The sequence below is a fragment of the Colobus angolensis genome, unplaced genomic scaffold (genome assembly GCF_000951035.1).
Source record: "Colobus angolensis palliatus isolate OR3802 unplaced genomic scaffold, Cang.pa_1.0 Scaffold137, whole genome shotgun sequence".
NCBI classification, from domain to species: domain Eukaryota; kingdom Metazoa; phylum Chordata; class Mammalia; order Primates; family Cercopithecidae; genus Colobus; species Colobus angolensis.
This window is the reverse complement of record NW_012114455.1, coordinates 3609-18378: the sequence shown is the minus strand read 5'-3', so window position 1 is coordinate 18378 and position 14770 is coordinate 3609. Positions and strand designations below refer to the sequence as shown.

Below are 14770 nucleotides of genomic sequence, written 5' to 3'. Positions count from 1 at the left end.
GGAGTGTAGTGGTGTGATCTCGGCTTACTGCAGCCTCTGCCTCCCAAGTTCAAGTGATTCTCCTGCCTCAGCCTCCCGAGTAGCTAGGATTGCAGATGCTTACCACCACACCCAGCTAGTTTTTGTGTTTTTAGTAGAGACAGGGTTTCACCATGTTGGCAAGGCTAGTCTTGAACTCCTGATTTCAGGTGATCCACTCACCTCAGCCTCCCAAAGTGCTGGGATTACAGGCATGAGCCACCGCGCCTGGCTCCAATTTCTAAGAGATAAAGATACAATCCCTGGTAGAGTATTCATTCTGGACAGAGTATTAAACATAAATTCCTACCCTCTCATCCATCTTAAAGAAATGTTCTCCCAGCACTTTGGGAGGCTGAGGTGGGTGGATCCCCTGAGGTCAGGAGTTTGAGACCAGCCTGGCCAACATGGTGAAACCCCGTCTTTACACAAAAATCAGCTGGGCTTGATGGTGCGTGTCTGTAATCCCAGCTACTCAGGAGGTTGAGGCAGGAGAATTGCTTGAACCCGGGAGGCAGAGGTTGCAATGAGCCGAGATCGCGCAATTGCACTCCAGCCTGGGCAACAGAGCAAAACTCTGTCTCCAAAAAAAAAAAAAAGAAAGAAAGAAATGTTCTCAGGTCACCAGGAGATGGATCAAGAGTCCGTTCAGCTTGCATAGCTCTGCTATGTTTCTTCCTGGCCTCTTAAGCACTTGTCCCTTGGGGATGAAAACACTTGAATGCCCCCAAGGCCAAACACTTTAAATTCCTCTTTTAAATTTCCAAATCTGAAAACAAACGTTTTAAAACCTAACCAGCACCAAATGTTTAAAACATTTTTATTATTCTTACCAAAGTGAAGGACCTAGGACAAATAAACACCTGTATCTGTCTTTTCTTCATACAAAGGTAGTGTCTTTTCATCTCCTGATGTTATGTACTTTTCTCTGTTCATCTGTAGTTAAAAATATGTGCCACATGAAATGTTGACAAGTGTTTTTAGATAATGAATCTTTACATGTTACCTTTGAAATGGGTATCCCACTTCAAAGATTGAAACAATGAAGTTTACATGAAATGACTTGTCCAGTGTTACAGACTGGTCTGCGGTAAAGTCAAACCTGGAAATCACCTACTTTGATATCCAAACCTCTCCATTCATTGCTGAGTAGACTATAAGTTCACCTCAGTCAGCTCATTCAATATTTTTGTTATCAAATAGATATTGGAAGTGCTGAGTTCACAAAATTGAGCTGGTTTCTTTCTAGCTGGACTATTCAGAGCCTTAAATGAATAACTGGCACCTGACAACACACACACTTCTCTGAAATGGCTCCACCAGGGAGCCAGTTCATATTGAAAAGGGTGGACCAACTAGATTCTAGTATTTCTTCTGGGAAAAGCACAGCATTCTCTTTTATTTCTTTATATCCAGGGCTCAAACCACCAAGGGTACCAAGCTTTGGAAAGTTCAAGATTTATACTTGTAGCAACATTCTTCTCAGACATCTTCAGAAGCACCTTTTCCTGCCACAGTAAGGGCATTCTGTGGGGGGAGCGGATCTCATAAGTAAGGGGGAAGTAGTTCACTGCTAGGATTCCAGCCAGCCAACTCTTCTGGCAATAGTTGAGGTCTGATAAGGCTCTCTTTGTGAACTTTATAGATGAACACCTGGGTTACAAGAGATTGTCCTTCATCAGTGATTCCAATTATGAAGCTTTTGCCTCCCCCACCCTTCTCCAGCTTAGCAGAGGGCCAGAGGTGTTATGTGGAGACTCCTACTTCTGCAGTATTATTACCCTGGAGATATTTTTATTCAGCACAATGAGTAGATGCCTTACACCCAACCCCATGCCCACCATCCCTCCAGTTGGAAGTAATAGACATTTTCAATTCTCTGAGGCTGAGGCTTCATCCTCTCCTTATTTTCAGATATTGTGAGAAATATGTGCAGGTATTCGAGTAGGAGAAAACTGGGGAAATTGAAAAAGTGATTGAATCTCCCTTCAATCTCTTCTGCTGTTTAACTGTCACAAACTGGCTATCAGAAATTCTCCCCATAAAGTAAACATTTGCTTTTTTTCCTACCAAATTCAGGAGGCGAAGGTTACCGAGTCAGTCAGGAAGTACTTTTTTGTAACTTAAATTCTGGACCAACTTGGAGGAGGCCCAGGGAACTTTAGGGAGACAAGGCAGAGGTATCAAGGTTAGAGACAATGAAAACTATGACTCAGTCTGTTAGCTGCCGTCAACCTCGCTTATGCAGTTTGGTTTTGTTTGGAAGAACAGTGAGAGCCCAGATTAATGTAATTCACACTTTCTGTTTTCACAGAAATGCCTAAAGAAGAATGACCATGAAAAATTATTCTACAGCAACTCAGTTTGTCTTAGCTGGTTTAACACAGCAAGCAGAGATCCAGCTGCCCCTCTTCCTCCTGTTCTTGGGTATCTATTTGGTCACAGTAATGGGCAACCTGGGCATGGTTCTCCTGATTGCAGTCAGCCCTCTGCTTCACACCCCCATGTACTATTTCCTCAGTAGCTTGTCTTTCGTTGATTTCTGCTATTCCTCTGTCATTACTCCCAAAATGCTGGTGAACTTCCTAGGAAAGAAGAACACAATCCTTTACTCTGAGTGCATGGTCCAGCTCTTTTTCTTTGTGGTCTTTGTGGTGGCTGAGGGTTACCTCCTGACTGCCATGGCGTATGATCGCTACGTTGCCATCTGTAGCCCACTGCTTTATAAGGTGATCATGTCCTCATGGGTCTGCTCACTGCTAGTGCTGGCTGCCTTCTTCCTGGGCTTTCTCTCTGCCTTGGCTCATACAAGTGCCATGATGAAGCTGTCCTTTTGCAAATCCCATATTATCAACCATTACTTCTGTGATGTTCTTCCCCTCCTCAATCTCTCCTGCTCCAACACACACCTCAATGAGCTTCTGCTTTTTATCATTGCGGGGTTTAACACCTCGGTGCCCACCCTAGCTGTTGCTATCTCCTATGCCTTCATATTCTACAGCATCCTTCACATCCACTCCTCAGAGGGCCGGTCCAAAGCTTTTGGAACATGCAGCTCTCATCTCATGGCTGTGGGGATCTTCTTTGGGTCCATTACCTTCATGTATTTCAAGCCCCCTTCAAGTAACTCCCTGGACCAGGAGAAGGTGTCCTCTGTATTCTATACCACAGTGATCCCTATGCTGAACCCTTTAATATACAGTCTGAGGAACAAGGATGTGAAGAAAGCATTGAGGAAGGTCTTAGTAGGAAAATGAGTCCTGATTTGGGGGATCTATAGATGGGAAAAATGAATAGTTCCAGTGAACATGTATTCTTTTTTTCTATTTTTCATGTCATTCTGTTGTAACATACATAATATCTAGATTTTAAAATTACTTTCCCATCTATGATTGATTCAGCCTTCTCAATGAAATAAAATAATTTGTAAAGCAGGTATTAACATTCTTATCTTTTGATAGGAAAACTGAGGTCTAGGTAGTTTTAATTTTTCTTACCAATTGTGATAGAGAAGACATGAGAATTCAGATTTTCTCCAATGTTAGTCCTGTCTTCCTAATATCTCATGTTTGCTTGTTGAATACTTGCTATGTGGGAGGTACTGAGTTGTCCACTGATGTGAATGCTAAGAGGAATGTTAGCCTGATCCTGAATATCTACTAATTCTTCAGGGAATTAGACAAATACACAAGGGAAAAGAAAAGAAAAGAAAAAGTTAAGAACAAGAATGGCAATTCTAGTCAGCAGGTCTTACTCAAAACGTTTTTACTATTTTTTTCTACTCAGTATGTTAAAAATCTCTTTATTTCCATTTCCTTGTTGTTCCTTATGGACCTGCGTTTTTTGTTTTGTTTTGTTTTTTGTATTTATTTATCTACTTTAACACCACAGTTCTACACTAAGGGGCCTCTGACCACATGTTTTCACTATCTATTGCAGTGGAGTTGCCTATGTTGTAAAACCCTCCTCACAGGGAAGATATAACCCCCACATTCTTCCTACATATACCCTGGGATTTAGAAAAACAAATTCCTATCAGTTAAGAGAAAAAAAAAGGCAAGGCTATTTTAGAGAAAAGTAGAATCAAGAAATACAGAAGATTCAAAATTATAATTGGGAAATTCGAAGTAAGTCTTAGGAAAAGTGACACAAAATCCTTTTTGTGCTGAAAAAACCCCTCATCAGCACACTTATTAGGATGTTTTGGTCTTACTACAGAAGGGAAAAGAAGAATCAATGGAGAAGAGAAAAAGAATTTTAGCTGACCAAAATAAAAATACATAAATGGTGATTACAAGTTGATACAAAAAAAATTAATATCCCATAGAAAAGTATGCAGAAGTCATTCACTGTGAGTATTATATATGTAATGTTCATTATATATATATATAGTAGCTATTAAACTTGGTCAACCACATTAAAAAAATTCAAATAAAATAGTAAGTCATATGCTTATTTACCTGTGAAATGGTAAATAATACTTTAATCTTAAAGGTGAGGTAGACAAGAATGATAATATATATAGATACCTGTATTAATTTCTGTAAGACAGTTTGATAATATATATTAAATAATATATGTCAAATAATTCCATACAACCTTTTACCAAGTTATTCAATTTCTAGGCATGTATACTTAAGAAATAAAAGTAACGTTGTCAAAGGCAGAGCTATAAATATATTGACAATAACAAAATAATGAATTGAGTTAAATGTTCTTCAAAGTTACACGTTTCAGTAAGATTCAGATGTGCAGTAGAATAAACATGGTATAGATATACAGTAGACTAAAAATCAGCCATTGAAATAATTTTGTGAAATAGTACTGGCAGGGACAATATGCAAATTATGTATTAAGAAGATAGGCATGACAAATGATATGATACGTATGACACACTTGAATAAAAAATCTGTAGTGCTTTAACAGACATTCTTTCTTTTCCTTTCACATTGAAACAAGTATGTAGCATGCAAATAAATGAGGATAATGTTTTAGGCGTGTCTGTGTTGAATACAGAGGTTCAAAGGGCTTCATCTTCTACTGCAAGCATTTTAAAGACATTCCTCCACTGCATTTCAATGAAATTTATATATATGTACACAGAAAATGCACCAAGAGTATAGCTCTTTAAATTGCTAATGATGTTTATATCTGTTTAGTGACTCTCCAGGTAAAGATATAGAATGCTAGCAACACTCCCGGAGGCCCTCTTATGCGCTTCCCAAGTCAATACCCATCTTCAAGAAGTACCCACTATATTGACTTGTACAATTGGTCATTTTCTTTTTTTTTTTCTTGAACTTTATACAAACTTCTCTCATACTCCTTTGTAATCCTTCCCTCAAGTTTTTTCCACCGTTCCCTAGGCAATCATGAATCCACTTTTGTCACTGTACATTAGCTAGCATTTCCAAGAATTTTGTGTTTATAAGGCCGTACAGTATGTACTCTTTGCTTGATGTCTTTAATTCAGCATAATTATTTTTAGATTCGCCATGATTTGCATGCATCATAGCACTATCAACTTTCCTTGACATTTTCCTTTTTTGAGATCAGTTGACCATCTATTTAAGGACCTATTTTGTACCCTATATTCTATTTGTCTATCTTTATTATTTTCATGCATATGCCCTGATGGAAATCAACAAGGAAAAGAAAATCTGTTCAAGAGATTGTTCTGATTGACTAGATGTCTGTGTCCAAAAGCTGAACCTGATTCAATGCCTCACACCATACACACGCACTAACTAGAAATTGGTTACAGAAGGGAACATAAGACCTATCTTTGTGACTGGGACATAGTTTCTTACATAGAATACCAAGAAAAATGATAAATGTGACTCCATCAAAATTTTAACTTTTTATTATCAAAAGACATTGTTTTAGAAAAAAAAGAAAGTGCACACACAGCCTGGAAAAAATAATGTACACACACATACACAAACACCAAACAAATGTGTCCAATAGATGACTTATATCCAACTTTTATAAATAATTCCTACAACCAATTATTAAAAAATGAGTAAAAGAAACTTTACATAAACTGTATACTAAGGCTTCAAATACATTAAGCAATTTCAATATTAATAGTCATCAGGAGAATTCAAATTAAAACCACAAAGAAATACCACTACACACCCACTAGAAGGATTAAAATTTAAAAGATTAAAATACTAAGTATTAGAGAGGATTCAGAGAAATGGCATCCTTGAATATTACACGTTGTAGTGTAAAATGTTAAACAGTGCAGAAACAAAAATATACTAGAATGTCTATTAAATCTTTATTGATAATAGCAGAAAAATCAAGAAATGTCCATCATCTGATAAACAGAGAAGGAAATTATGGAATATATGTATAATGGAACACTACTTAGTAATAAAAAGGGATAATCTATTGAGGCATACAACAAAACAGATGAATATCATTTAATAACATGTCCAGTCTGAGAAACCACAAACACAAGAGTACTCACAATATGAATCAATTTATTTCAAGTGCAAGAATAGGCACTATAAACCTGTGAAGATAAAATTCATAATGGTGATTGTTTCTTTGGAAAAAGTAAGTACTCATACTGGATATAAACACAAAAGAACTTTTTCAGGTGATAGAAATGGCCTGTATCAGAGACTGACATGTTTCTCTAAAGAACCAGATAACAAATATTTTAGAATCCACAGACCATAAGGTTTCCATTGCAACTACTCAACAATTACATTGTAATGAATGAATGTGGCCTTGTACAATACAATTTTATTTATAAACATTAAAATTGGAATTTTATATAATTTTATTTTAATTTTTTTCAACCATTTAAAAATGTAAAAAGTGATACTAGCTCATAAACAATACTAAACTATGGGCTGGATTTGCCCCATAACCCATATTTTGCACCGCTACTCTTTATCTTGATAGGTGTGCTAGTTATCTGAGTGAATATATTTGTCAAAACTCATTGAATTATATACTTAATACCTGTTCATTTTGCTATATGTAATTATTTTGAAATGATTATAATATAAAAATAAGAGAATATAGAGGACTTTATGACTTCAAGTGAGCATAATTTTTAAAGAAAATGAGTCATAAATATAGCCACATTAAAAAACTTCACAATAAAAGGCATCATACAGAAGCTAAAGGCAAGCTACAAATCAGAAAAGGATAATTGAAACACAAAAGAATTGATATCCATACTTTATTTTTTTTATTTTATTTTATTTTTTTGAGGCAGAGTCTCGCTCTGTCGCCCAGGCTGGAGTGCAGTGGCCGGATCTCAGCTCACTGCAAGCTCCGCCTCCCAGGTTTATGCCATTCTCCTGCCTCTGCCTCCCCAGTGGCTGGGACTACAGGCGCCCGCCACCTCGCCCGGCTAGTTTTTTGTATTTTTTAGTAGAGACGGGGTTTCACCATGTTAGCCAGGATGGTCTCGATCTCCTGACCTCGTGATCCGCCCGTCTCGGCCTCCCAAAGTGCTGGGATTACAGGCTTGAGCCACCGTGCCCGGCCTGATATCCATACTTTAAAAAACACAAATTAATAAGTGAAGGACAAGGAGCCTAATAGAAAGCCAGGCAAAGGATATAAGCAGCAATTCACACTGAAAACAGAATGTCCAGTAGCCAATAAACAAATGGAGCAATGTTTAACTTCACAGAATCAGCCAAAGATGACCATTTACTATACTACATGTCAAGGACTCAAGGTTTAGCCCTGTGCCCACATCCATGTGTTGAGAGAGGGACCCGTAATCCCTAAGTGTCAGGAGAGGGAGGTGACTGGATTATGGGGCGGTTTCCTCCATGCTGTTCTTGTGATAGTGAGTGAATTCTCACAAGATCTGATGGTTTTTAAATGGTAGTTTTTCCTGCTCTGTCTCACACCTCCTGCCACGTAAGATGTGCCTGCTTTCCCTTTCCCTTCTGCCATGATTGGAAGTTTCCTGAGGCTTCCCCAGTCATGCAGAACTGTGAGTCAATTGTCAATTAAACCTCTTTTCTTTATAAATTACCTAGTCTCCAGCAGTTCCTTACAGCAATGTGAAAACGGACTAATACAGATTCATTTCTGTACTGGTTGTAGTTTTGGTCTCCTTTATCTTTCCTAGTAAAGAGGCCATGAGTAAATTGGGAGACAGGAAGCCCTGGCTCCAGATGCACTTGTGAAATTGTATCCCTGGATATACTCATTTGTAAAGAAATTACACTACTCTAATTCTTCCTTTCTTATAAAACCATCATGAGAGTAAGATAAGTAAAATGTGGGAATACATAAAATTGTAAATCTTTATAAATTTGATACAACATCATTTGTTATGATTCTTAAAAATACAAAAAATATTATAATTACCAAGTTTTTGGAGTCCCTACATTAAGTCAGATGAGTATTTTGCTTTTGTGTCATTCAATCTTTATAACAGCAATGCAAGAAAGGCATTGCTATTTCCATATTGCGAGGGAAGAAAACGAGGTTCACAACTCGAGACAGAACATACACATATATATACACACACACACACACATATATATATATGAATTTCTTCTTCTACTTACTAAACTCCCTGCTTATTAAGGTTGCTTAGTAAGCAATGATGACTTAAATTTCTCTTAATGAAGATTTCCTCACCCCAACAACTCATTTTCTTCTGGGCCAAACTTTAAGTAAGTAGGAGAAGGAAGGATTAGACGGAGGGCCTTGATATCCTTAGTATCTATTGAATGTGTGCATTAGTTCACTTACTACATTTTAGTCCTTGGTGCTCTATTTCCCTGCCTTCCTCTCTGTTTTGCGCTTTGCCTAAATGACAGCTTCATAAATGTTTTTTTGAACAAATATGAAAATGACTGCTATAATATTTCCTCAATTGATAAAAGCTCTTTAAAAGACAAGGACTGTGACTATCACTGAAGTTTTTTCTCAAAGGCTAGAAGAAGAATATGCTCTCATTACTCTGGAGATGCTTAATAGGTGAACAAAAACTGACAGATATGAGAAGACTGAAATTCTGTTTCACCAACCACAACAAAAAATCATCTGGGATTCAGACCTACATCAGGTCAACAAATGAGCTGTCACTTCTGTATTGTCCATCCCCAACGGGCCCTTTTTTGTCCTCAGCCTCCATGAACCTATCTGACTTTTGCTTTTTGAAAATGCTTTGCCAAAACATATTCTGACACAATGGAGTGATGACATTGTCAAGTCTGATTCAAAACATAGAAAAGTGGGGACTCTGACTCTGCTTGAGATAAAGTTTTGCATGGTAAACGGCATTTGAACTGGGCGTTGAATGATGGGAATGAGTTTGTCCAGCTGAAGACTTGAAAGAGCACTGCAGGTGGAGAGAATAAAAGGCACGGAGCTTGAGAAAAGTGAGCAGGAAAAAGTGTGCTTCCTTCAAAAGCGTGGATCTGCTCACTACCCTCATATGAAGTCCAAACAAATGTTATGTCTGATTCAATCTGGCAGATTCCCTGGCTGAACTCAGCAGATTCCTTGGCTGACCTCAGATACTGAAGAGAGTCAAAAGGAAGGGAGACTTGCCTCTGCCTTTCCCTCCTTGGCACCCCCTTTTCTTCCCACAGTCACCTTCTTTCCCATCACCATCTTCTCACTGCTCTTCTTCCCATCAAATTGTGGTCTGAATTGTAAATAGCATATTTCTTATGTTAAGCTCACTAGGAAGAACAAAGACATATAGGTGGGAGAAAACTAAAGTCAAAGGCTTTGTGTAAACAGAGTATCCAAACCATAAAACAGCAGCTTGGACTTTGCAATGCCCCATGTCTGTGTTGAGGATTACACAGCCAAACTCAAATTTTCTAATACTGAAAAACAACAGAAGCAGTCACCCCTCACAGACTATTTTATCTACCCTGTCCACGTTCTCTTTCATCTACTGCTTCAGCACCAGACCAAGGCCTGTTTATAGATCTAAGACTAACAGACAGGCTTTATAGGCGACAGAGTACACTAGCTCCTCGGATTCATCCATAAGAGACCTGCCTTACATTCCATCCAGAAGTTTTTTTATTTTTATACAACTTCTTTATGCTTAACAAGTTGCAGGATGCCACCTCCATGTAGCTGAACCTCTTCCATTTTTCTGCAACTTCTACACTATCAAAGGAAGGTTTATTTAATCAGTGCTGACACTTAATGGGTTAATTAGATAAGCATGCCAGCGAAGATGAAAAAGTGCCAGAGGATGGAGAAATAGGAGAGAAGGAGAAGATGTAAGGGCAGAAAAATTGAAGAGACAATTGAAGAGAAGGTCCAGAATGTCTTGCCAAGTGGCAAGAGATAATTTTTCCCAGACAGGATAATTTATTAGTTACCTCATCTTAAGTCATTCACTTTATGTCTTCAAGTCTTCACTTTGTCACCTGTAAAAGGGGGCCATGATAATATCTGTGCTCCTTATTACACAAAAGATAATACCTTTTTAAGTATTGTGGTGTTATTAGTGTGAAGCTACGGATCCTTTTCTATCACCTCCCAGGAAAGAAAGCTACTGGCTGCAGGACCTTTCTCAGAGAATATTTAACTTCCTTATTTCTCAGACTATAGATCAAAGGATTCAGCATGGGGGTGACCAAGTTATTCAGGATTTGAACAGTTGCATTAAGCCAGGGATTGGGGGTGGGCTGCAGGTAGATGAGAACCACTGGCATAAAGGAAAGCAGGATGGCAGTGAGGTGGGCGCTGCAGGTGGAGAAGGCACGGCGTCGGCCCTCGGCAGAGTGGATCTGCAGAATGGAGCAAATGATGCAGCTGTAAGAGGTGAGGATGAGAAGGAAACAGCTGAGGGGCATCAGACCCACACTGATGAACCCCACCATCTCCAGGGCTGAGGTATCTGCACAAGCCAGCTTCAGCATGACTGGGATATCACAGAAATAATAGTCCACCTCATTGGGGCCACAGTAAGGCAATTGGAAGGTGAGAGTGGTCAGAAAGGTGGCCTGAATGCAGGCAAAGAATGAGGTCCCCATGGCTAGGATGACGCACACTCTGTGGCTCATGATTACGGTGTAGCGTAGAGGGTGACAAATGGCAACGAAGCGGTCGTAGGCCATTACTGTATACAGAAAACACTCAGTGCAGCCCAGGAAATGGTAGAAGAAGAGCTGGGATGCACAGCCTGCATAGGAGATGGCTCGGCTATTCCCTGAAAGATAGCACAGCAACTTAGGGGAACTCACAGAAGGGAAAAATATGTCAAAAATAGACAGCTTGCACAGGAAGAAGTACATGGGCGTGTGAAGCCAAGTGGAGGAGACAATAGCCAGCAAGATGAGCAGGTTCCCCATCAGGGTGAAGATGCAGAAGGACAAAAACAGGACCAACAGCATAGTCTCCAGACCCTCTGTATGCGGGATGCCCAGCAGGATGAATTCAGTCACCACGGAGAGATTCCTCATCTTTGTCAGAGCGTTGGACCTCAAAAAAGAACACAGGTCTGCAAAGTATGAATACTGACATCAAATCAAGAAGCTGTCTGATAGATGTGCTGGCTTCATGTTTTAACATTCCACAGTCAACCTTCTTATGTAGGGGCAGATCTACATAAAAATATAAGGATGATAAAAATTCTTGACCGTAGTCTTTAACTTTTGGTTTTGGCCGAGTTGGATTAAGGTCACCACAGCCTCTTTCTCACAGAATACAATTAAAACTCTATATAAAATCACAAAACTTATTTGCCTAAGAACTCTGAAAAGCACACAGAAGAGGCAGATGGGCAAGAGGAGACAAACCTAGAGGAGAAACCCCTACAAATATGAATTTCTACTACATTTCTCCTCTAATCTTGTGGTTTTGAACAGAAGGTGGCCAAAGTTACAGAACTGAGTGGAGGCTGCTCAGGATGCTGAAACTCCAATAGATGACCCATGTTTTTCACTAGGAAACCTGATAAAAGAGGCCTCTGTGGTCAAAGCATGTGAGGGAATTCCTGCATTGTCTCTCTAGTTTTAATTCCAGCTGTGTCACAACAGTCTTCCCAATTTTAAAACTATGAGGCAATAGCATGAGAAACAAAAACTTGGAGATAAACTCCACTTTCTGAACAGAGAATGCAAGCATGGAGGAGTGTGTGTGTGTGTGTGGGTGTGTGTTTGTGTGTGTGTGTAAAGGGGTCGACAGGGGAGATTGGTGTATATTTCTTTAGATAAGAGAGCTGGAGAAGGAAACAAAGCCAGAGCTCACTCCTAAGCTGTGCATGTGTGGAACAGACCCAAGGAAGTATCACAAAAGCTTTGACTGACCCCTGAGTGACAAAATCTTATACTAACTTCTGAGCAGTACATTCGAAGGACAAACACGATGCGACATATTAAAGGCTTTGAAAATTGAACTGACATTGGGAACATTGCCCATGGAAGGCAAGAGGAACTACTTGTCTGATGCTATGGATTGACAATGTGTTAAAACGAACAAAGAAACAAACAAGAATCAATATTCTCCAGAGAATTTTAACAGGATCTAGAGTCTAAATAGCATAACATAAAAAGTGTCTAGAATGAAATCTGAAATTACTTAGCATACAAAAAATCAAGAAAATGTAACCAATTCTCAACAGAAGAGACAATCAACAAATACCAACCCGGAGATTACCCAGACTTTAGAATTATCAAAAATATTAAAGCATCTGTTATGACTGTGCTCCATGAGGTATAAATAAATACATTTAAAATAAATGGAAGATTAGAAGTTCTCAGTAGACAAATATAAACTATAAAAAATGAAACAGAGAAAACTTTCAGAACTGAAATGTAGAACTGATGCTTAAGAGATTGGAAATATTTAACATCATACCGGGAGTTCTAACTAGTGTGACAAAGGCAGAAATAACTCAAGAGGATACAAAGTAAAAAATGAAACTTTTTCTATTTACAAACAATATGTTTATCTCCATAATAAATCCCAAGGAATCTACAATAAAAGCTTCTAGAACTAATAAGGGAATTTAGTAAAGTCACTGGATGCAAAGTCAATATACAAAAATGTGTTATATTTCCATATATTAGCAACCAAAAATTGTAAATCAAAAGTAAAACAAATACTATCATTTACAACAGCACCAAAATACACAGTTTTGAGTCTAGTAAAATATGTGCAGGATCAGTATATTGAAAATAAAACATTAATGGAAGCAATCAAATAAGACATATATAAATGGAGAAACGAACTCTGTTTATGGATTGAAAGACTCAACATTGTTAAGAAATCAGTTCTCCCTAAAGTGTATCATCAATGCAATCTCAATCTGAATCCCAACAGATTTTTTTTAGATATTAAGAAGATGATTCTAAAATTTATATGTAAAAAATAATAATTGTAATAAACAAATGCTTTTGAAAAACAACAAAGTTTGAGGGCTCATACTACCAGATTTTAAAACTTACTATAGTGCTATGTTAAATCAAGACCATGTAGTATTGATGGTATTGATGAAGAGACTCATAGCTCAATAGAACAGAACAGAGATCCTGAGAACAGAACCACACATATGTGGTCAATTGATTCTTGACAAATTGTGCAATGGCAAGTGAATAGAGAAAAATGATCTTTTGAACAAATACCGAATAATTCTGAAACAATTAGCCATTCATACAGTAAAACAAAACAAAACAAAAACAAAACCAATGATCAGAGACCCATGCCTAACACCTCATATAAAAATACACTTAAATGAATCATACATTTAAATACAAAATCTGAAACTTTAATACCTCTGAACACTCATGCAGTCCACATAGATCATTGTGGAATTTTCTGCAGCATTGTAAAAGAGAATCCAAGTCACATTCTCTGGTTTCCAGAAGAGTGTGGTATCTCAGCCTCAGGAACTGAAATTTGGTGTTTATAGAAGGAGGTCCCAAGGGGGTATACTATCAAGACTTGAACACACTCATTCTCCCTGGATTACTTTCTTCAGATACCGTTGGGCATTTCTCATGATGTAGTCATTGGTAGCAATGAGGGAGCAATTAAAGTTAACCACGTTTGCCACCCAAAATAAAATAGCAAAAGTGAGATGCTTTGAAAGAGAAAATATATACACCTCTTCCCAGTGTGCTTGTCTGAAGAACGGACTCCAACCCTGACCTCGAGGGTTCATGGTTCTTTTTGTGCCTGTCTCTTACTTGTTTATGTCTTTGCCTGTGGTGACATTTCAACATCTGTACTTCAAACGTGATAGATCTATTCACCTTTAAAACATTACCCTTAGCAAACTAATGCAGGAACAGGAAACAAAATACTGCATGTTCTCTCTTATAAGTGGGAGCTAAATGATAAGAACTTAGGAACACAAAGAAGGAAATGGTCATGGGGGTCTACTTGAGGATTGAAGGTGAGAGGAGGAAGAGAAGCAGAAAAAAATACCTACTGGATACTGGGCTTAAGTACCTGAGTGATTAAATAATCCACACAACGAACCCCCATTACATGAGTTTACCTATGTAACAAACCTTCACATGTACTCCTGAATCCAAAATAAAAGTTTAAAACCCCCTCAAAACAACAAACAGAAAAACCAATAAGAACTATGAATATATGTGCAGTAGTTACCATGGTAACAAATTAATACCATTTTTAATGCATCTTAGAAGAAGAGAAGCACATGCCATGGGGAAAGCCAGAATGCCGCTGAAGAAGAGTCCCTTGGGATGGTAGATGCTCATTGGGATGCTTTTGTGTACGGTATGTAGCTTTAAAAAAACAAAAAATCTCAATTATGTTA

The 14770-nt window shown here is 38.2% G+C and overlaps 2 protein-coding genes across 2 annotated transcripts; one reads left to right on the top strand and one right to left on the bottom strand.

Annotated features, from left to right (window-relative positions):
- Positions 1 to 2283: 2283 nt before the first annotated feature.
- On the top strand, positions 2284 to 3297 carry LOC105506431 (olfactory receptor 8D1). Its single transcript, XM_011934561.1, has one exon. The coding sequence runs from the start codon at positions 2349 to 2351 to the stop codon at positions 3273 to 3275; it is 927 nt and encodes a 308-aa protein (XP_011789951.1). The 5' UTR covers positions 2284 to 2348; the 3' UTR covers positions 3276 to 3297.
- Positions 3298 to 10511: 7214 nt separating this feature from the next.
- LOC105506530 (olfactory receptor 149-like) lies at positions 10512 to 11444 on the bottom strand. The gene has a single exon (XM_011934725.1). It carries the CDS (start codon positions 11442 to 11444, stop codon positions 10512 to 10514), a length of 933 nt encoding a protein of 310 aa, XP_011790115.1.
- Positions 11445 to 14770: the final 3326 nt, after the last annotated feature.

Bases quoted from the DNA above. Each gene is read 5' to 3' on its own strand.
- LOC105506431 (XM_011934561.1), top strand. From the start codon at position 2,349: ATGACCATGAAAAATTATTCTACAGCAACTCAGTTTGTCTTAGCTGGT.
- LOC105506530 (XM_011934725.1), bottom strand. From the start codon at position 11,444: ATGAGGAATCTCTCCGTGGTGACTGAATTCATCCTGCTGGGCATCCCG.